Source organism: Etheostoma spectabile, chromosome 6 (assembly GCF_008692095.1).
Source record: "Etheostoma spectabile isolate EspeVRDwgs_2016 chromosome 6, UIUC_Espe_1.0, whole genome shotgun sequence".
NCBI classification, from domain to species: Eukaryota; Metazoa; Chordata; class Actinopteri; order Perciformes; family Percidae; genus Etheostoma; species Etheostoma spectabile.
Window position 1 is genome coordinate 23,130,277 of NC_045738.1, and position 5,060 is coordinate 23,135,336.

The 5,060-nt window shown below is 42.6% G+C and overlaps 1 protein-coding gene and 1 long non-coding RNA gene across 35 annotated transcripts in view; one reads left to right on the plus strand and one right to left on the minus strand.

The window, feature by feature from the left end:
- The window catches only part of rims2a (regulating synaptic membrane exocytosis 2a), a 192,741-nt gene that overhangs the window by 38,493 nt on the left and 149,188 nt on the right, over positions 1-5,060 (minus strand). For 11 of the 34 annotated variants that reach the window (XM_032517819.1, XM_032517823.1, XM_032517822.1 and 8 more), the window contains one exon: positions 1,223-1,389. The exons of 17 other annotated variants lie outside the window; for them this stretch is intronic. In XM_032517819.1, coding sequence (XP_032373710.1) covers positions 1,223-1,389 — 167 coding nt within the window. Of the gene's footprint in view, positions 1-441; positions 682-1,222; positions 1,390-5,060 lie in introns of all 34 variants that reach the window. 6 more of the 34 variants (XM_032517797.1, XM_032517798.1, XM_032517801.1 and 3 more) reach the window with 1 other exon arrangement.
- Positions 1,591-1,762, plus strand: LOC116690711 (uncharacterized). Its single transcript, XR_004332343.1, has 2 exons — positions 1,591-1,630; positions 1,679-1,762. It is a non-coding gene; the product is annotated as an uncharacterized LOC116690711 (long non-coding RNA).

Consider the following 5,060-nt stretch of genomic DNA (forward strand, 5'->3'; position numbering starts at 1 on the left):
GTCCCACAATGAGCTTTCCTTAGCATGTGCCATTTCTGCGTCTGTAGCTTTAAATGCTATTGAGGAGGTGAGGGGGGGGGGGCAAGGTGGAGGGTGGAGGTGTGGCCTTGACCAACTGCCATGCTTTGCTCGTTTGCAAGCCATGATGTCTCTTTCTCATGGTTGGGCCAAATTCTCTGAGTGGGCAAAGCAGAGAAAGGGGAGGTAACCTTTCCCCTTACAATGTCACAAGAGGAATATAAAAATAATTGAATGGAGGAGGGTCTCTGGGACCCGAAAGACAACACAAGGGTTATCCAAAACACGGGTGGAGGATAGTCACCACACTTCGCTTAGCACATTGTCATAGAAACGTGCAACAGTCAGTGGGCTTCTGGGAACTACAGGTCTACATGATTGTTAGTAGGAGTCTACAGTTAGAGGCTGCCACACATGTGTTACCTGAGGTCAGTCTCTGAGATACTCCTCTGGTGCAAGTCCTCTTCTTTCTCCACCAAATCCTCCTGGTGCTCCTTGTCTCTGTCTACTTTCCCCCCTGATCCCTTCCTCCCTTCCTGTGATCTTCCCTCTTTACTAGTCCTTCGCCCTTCTCCGCTTCGTCCTCCCCCACCCATCCCCTCCGCCTCTAGCCCTTCTAACTGCTCGTCCCCCTCGCCAGACTGGCTCCTTGATCGCAACTGGCTGAAGACGGAGACAGAAGCAAAGGTGCAGCACATGCAAAGCAGAAAAGAAAACCAAACAAAAAGCGTGAATATTGTCAACAACAAGAGAAAGAGAGACAAACACAGAGAGACAGTGCAGCCGAGAAAAAAGCAGACTGATTCAAAATCAACAGAAAACAGAAATGTAGACTTACAGCAAAGCACCATGCAATTTTGTTTTTGCTTTGATATGAGACAACAGCTAAAACAATGCAATGTGCTTCATGTTTCAGTGTGTGATGATATGGACAAATGTCCCCCATGGCCTGAATGAGCAGAGTTCAGCCATTTGGTTCCAGATTTTTCTAGAACGGAGCCAAACCTGAACTCATCACAGTGAGAAAATGACACACGGTGCTCGGTGGTGCATTTTCCTCTTTAAGTTCAACCAAGTGCAAACATTTTCAAAGCTGAAAACGTCTGGATTTGGCAACATACTGTATATAAAAGACAAGTTCACAGCTGAGGGGGATCTGTCCATTCCTGATAACAGCTTGATGAGTGTGTGGACATCAGCCTACCGGATTTTGCGGTTTCCCTGCGGCCTTTCTGATTGGACAGACATGTAGCTCGTGCTGCTGAACCGAGAGGCACTACTGGTTCTCGACACAGCGGACACGTCGCTTACATCACTGTCCGAGGACTTGGCCGACAGGTTATCTGAGCCCCGTGGATCTCTGCCCGAACGCTGCAGAGAGGACAAAAACAATACAATATAATGGTTTTAGAACACAAAGAACATATTTCTGGTGCTTGAGCGGTGCAGTCTTTTGACGAACAGAAGAACAACAATTTTTTAAATCCATGCTCATTTCAAATGTGGTTATTCCTACTGCTCTTTTCTTGTGGAGTCAGTGTTGTAATGTAACAAAGCACAATACTTATGTATGACAGGCAGCTAGCAGATAGTGAGGAGATGTTTTTACAGTGTGTTCAGGGGGCCAGGCAGCTAGCGATAGTGAGGGGATGTTTTACAGTTGGTCAGGGGACAGGCAATAGCAGATAGTGAGGAGATGTTTTTACAGTGTGTTCAGGGACAGGCAGCTAGCAGATAGTGAGGAGAGTTTTTACAGTGTGTTCAGGGGACAGGCAGCTAGCGATAGTGAGGAGAGTTTTTTACAGTGTGTTGGGGACAGGCAGCTAGCAGATAGTGAGGAGATGTTTTACAGTGTGTTCAGGGGACAGGCAGCTAGCAGATAGTGAGGAGATGTTTTACAGTGTGTTCAGGGGACAGGCAGCTAGCAGATAGTGAGGAGATGTTTTTACAGTTGTTCTGGGGACAGGCAGCTAGCAGATAGTGAGGAGATGTTTAAAGTGGGTTTGGGACAGGCAGCTAGCAGATAGTGATATGTTTTTTACAGTGTGTTCTGGGGACAGGCAGCTAGCAGTAGTGAGGAGTTTTTAGGAAATGTAGCCTAAAAACATGTGACATCACTTAGAGCATTTTTAAAGTATCGGATGTTTACTTTACTTAAGTATAAAAAGTAATTTTCTGATATTGAATGTACCTAATATTAGAAGTAAAGTTAAAGTTAAAAAACCAAGGATTGGGGGTGGGGGATGGGGGGTTAGTAGGCGGGAAGGGAGGGGAGAGGGAGGGGGAGGGGTGAGAGGGGGGGGGGGGGGGGGGTGACCTAGCCTCCATTTTGTTTGACAATACTTTGAACGTCAACAAGAAATTAAAACACCTAAAATCGCTTGGAGCACCTTTAAGACTTTTACTCAAGTAATATTCTATAAAGTGACTTTAACTTCTATGGGAATAATGTACATGTATTAGTTTAGCTCTCAGAGGAGTACAGAGGAAAAGTACTTGTTTGAGACGCTTGTACTTTTTCACAAGCATGTCCAATTAAAGCTACGTTATACTCTGCCAGGGTTTCCAGGGTGTCTGTGTCATTTACTTTAAAGCAGATTAAATAAACACCATGTTATTTATGAATGTGAGCAAATCTAACTAAAATGGAAGAAATATCTGTCTGTCTGTCTGTCTGTCTGTCTACCTGTCTGTCTGCCTGTCCATTGATTTTCTCAACAACCATTCATCTGATCAACTTCACACTTGGCGGGGGTATTGTTTAGGGACCAACAGAAGGGTAGTGTTGAGTGTGAGCTCTTGAAATCGACGGGATATATTTATTAGTAGTAGTGTGTACTGTACACACTGTCTAGTTTATTTAGGGGCCGCCTGGTAACTGTTACACAGCAAAACGGCATGCTGGGTACAACTAAAGCTCAGTCGCTTGCTGCAGTACACTCAAGAAGAGATGAGGAGAGATGTTACGTTGTACAGTAGCTAACTCAAACATTTCAAGCACAGAGTATTGATGATACTTTTGTTCCAGGAAATAGCCTGGTCCCAAATAAATACCTGTTAGCAAATACTCTGGGTAGGGGACACAACTATGTAATTTATTGAAATTTATTGAAAAGAATTCTGGTACAGGATATAAAATCCTCAATTTCAGACTCAAGCAACACAAAACATGTACTGTATATATATATATATATATATACTGTATATACATATATACTGTACATATATATATTCACATTTGAACATGTTGTTTTCATAAAATAGGTAACATAAATTAGAGACAAGCTTCATAATTATACATTACACCTTTTGACAGGCAAAATGCATCCAACCTATTCTTAAAAGAATTAATTAAAGAGGAACACACGACTTCTTCTGGAAGCTCTTTCCATGATTTTACTGCACGGAGTGTGAAAAAAATCTGTCTCTTTTCAGAAAAGCATGTTCTAGGGTAACGTTTTAAAGAATCCCCTCGTGTCTCATACCTATTGCTCCAAAACTGACAGATAGACTCAACTGTTACATCGTATATTCATCATGGCAGGTGTATATTTCAGGACCCAGGGTAGCGCAGTGTCAAGTGGAAAGTTGTTTGGATAAGTTGTTCTCGAGAAAGCTGCGAGCAGCGACATGGGAGGCCAAGCGCCGTTTTCAACGTGATGACAATCCAACAATAAAATACACAATAGCTCATTTTACTTTTGACACGTGAAGTGGGTTTTGCTGGTTCAAGAAAATGTTTGTACAATATCCCGGTGTGTGTGTGTTTTGTGGGCAATTTATTGTAAGAGAGTACTGTACTGAGTGTTTAGGAGCAAGAGCTCAGAAGTCTTGTTTAACAACAGTGAGAGCATTATTCTGTCAATGGCACTTCCCAGGAGCATAAAGTTCAAGAAAACAGGACTCCTCACAGGTTCATCTTTTTTTAGACACCTAGCACACACATTGGCTTCTCCAACTTTAATAGTTGTCATAGCACAGACTTAAAAGGAAAGCTGGACGGAGAGGCTTTATGGCCTAGACTGCAGCGGGACACCAGGCCCAGCTCTCTAAACATGTCCGGGCCCTCTGCAGAACACAGTAGTAAACACTCGACTCTGCACGCACTCACTGTCACATTCTTCCGATTAACAGCACAAGGCTTAGAGGCTCAGTATATCTACATGACAAAGAGAAAAACACATTTCCTCACTTACTGTAACTTGCGAAAAAATGTATCTTGTGTAGATGCCTTCAAATAAAGTGTTCCCAAATGTTGTCTTTGTGTGCTAGGATTTTGAGGTATCTGCGTTTCTTTGTATGACTCAAAGCACTGATGAATGACATTGGGAATGAACAGCGGCGTGTGCGTTTCCAGGAATGTCCCAGTTATTCCGGACAATCCACAGTCCTTCCTGTAAACATGACTAATTATCATTATTATAATTATTTCCTTTCTTCAGTTAAAAATGTTTCCAACAAAATCCATTGAATGTCTGGGAATTATCCCGAGACATTGTTTATGGGAAGGTATGCTGACGAGTTTTTCAAATGTATTTTTTCATTTTAAATGTCAAAGCACATAACTCACTATCACTTGCGGCAATTGAAACTAACGTTGGGTTTCCACAGGCTGCTTTCTCTACTGAAACGCCGCTGTCTCGGCCACGCGCAGCGGATTCCAAGCGGAAGTGTGTCACCACAACATCATGTCGACATTTTGAAAACAATTTGTTGTTGGTGTTTAACAGTTTCTATCTGTTTCGATCTGGTCTATCGCAAACTCTTTGGTAGCTGTTTGGTTTCTACTCCAGTCACACCCTTTACCGCTTAAACCACTTTGTTCAGTTCAGTTCAAATAGCAATATGTATTGCTAGCAACTAATTAGTTGTCATTGCTACAATGCTAAGCTTACTACAGCGCTACTATTAAAACAAATATATATAAAAGGTGGAAGCTGGGGGTGCCTCCTTGACCAACTGCCACTTCACTCGTTTGAAAGCCATGATGTAAATGTGCTGTATTAAATAGCGCTTTTCTAGTCTTAACGACTACTCAAAGC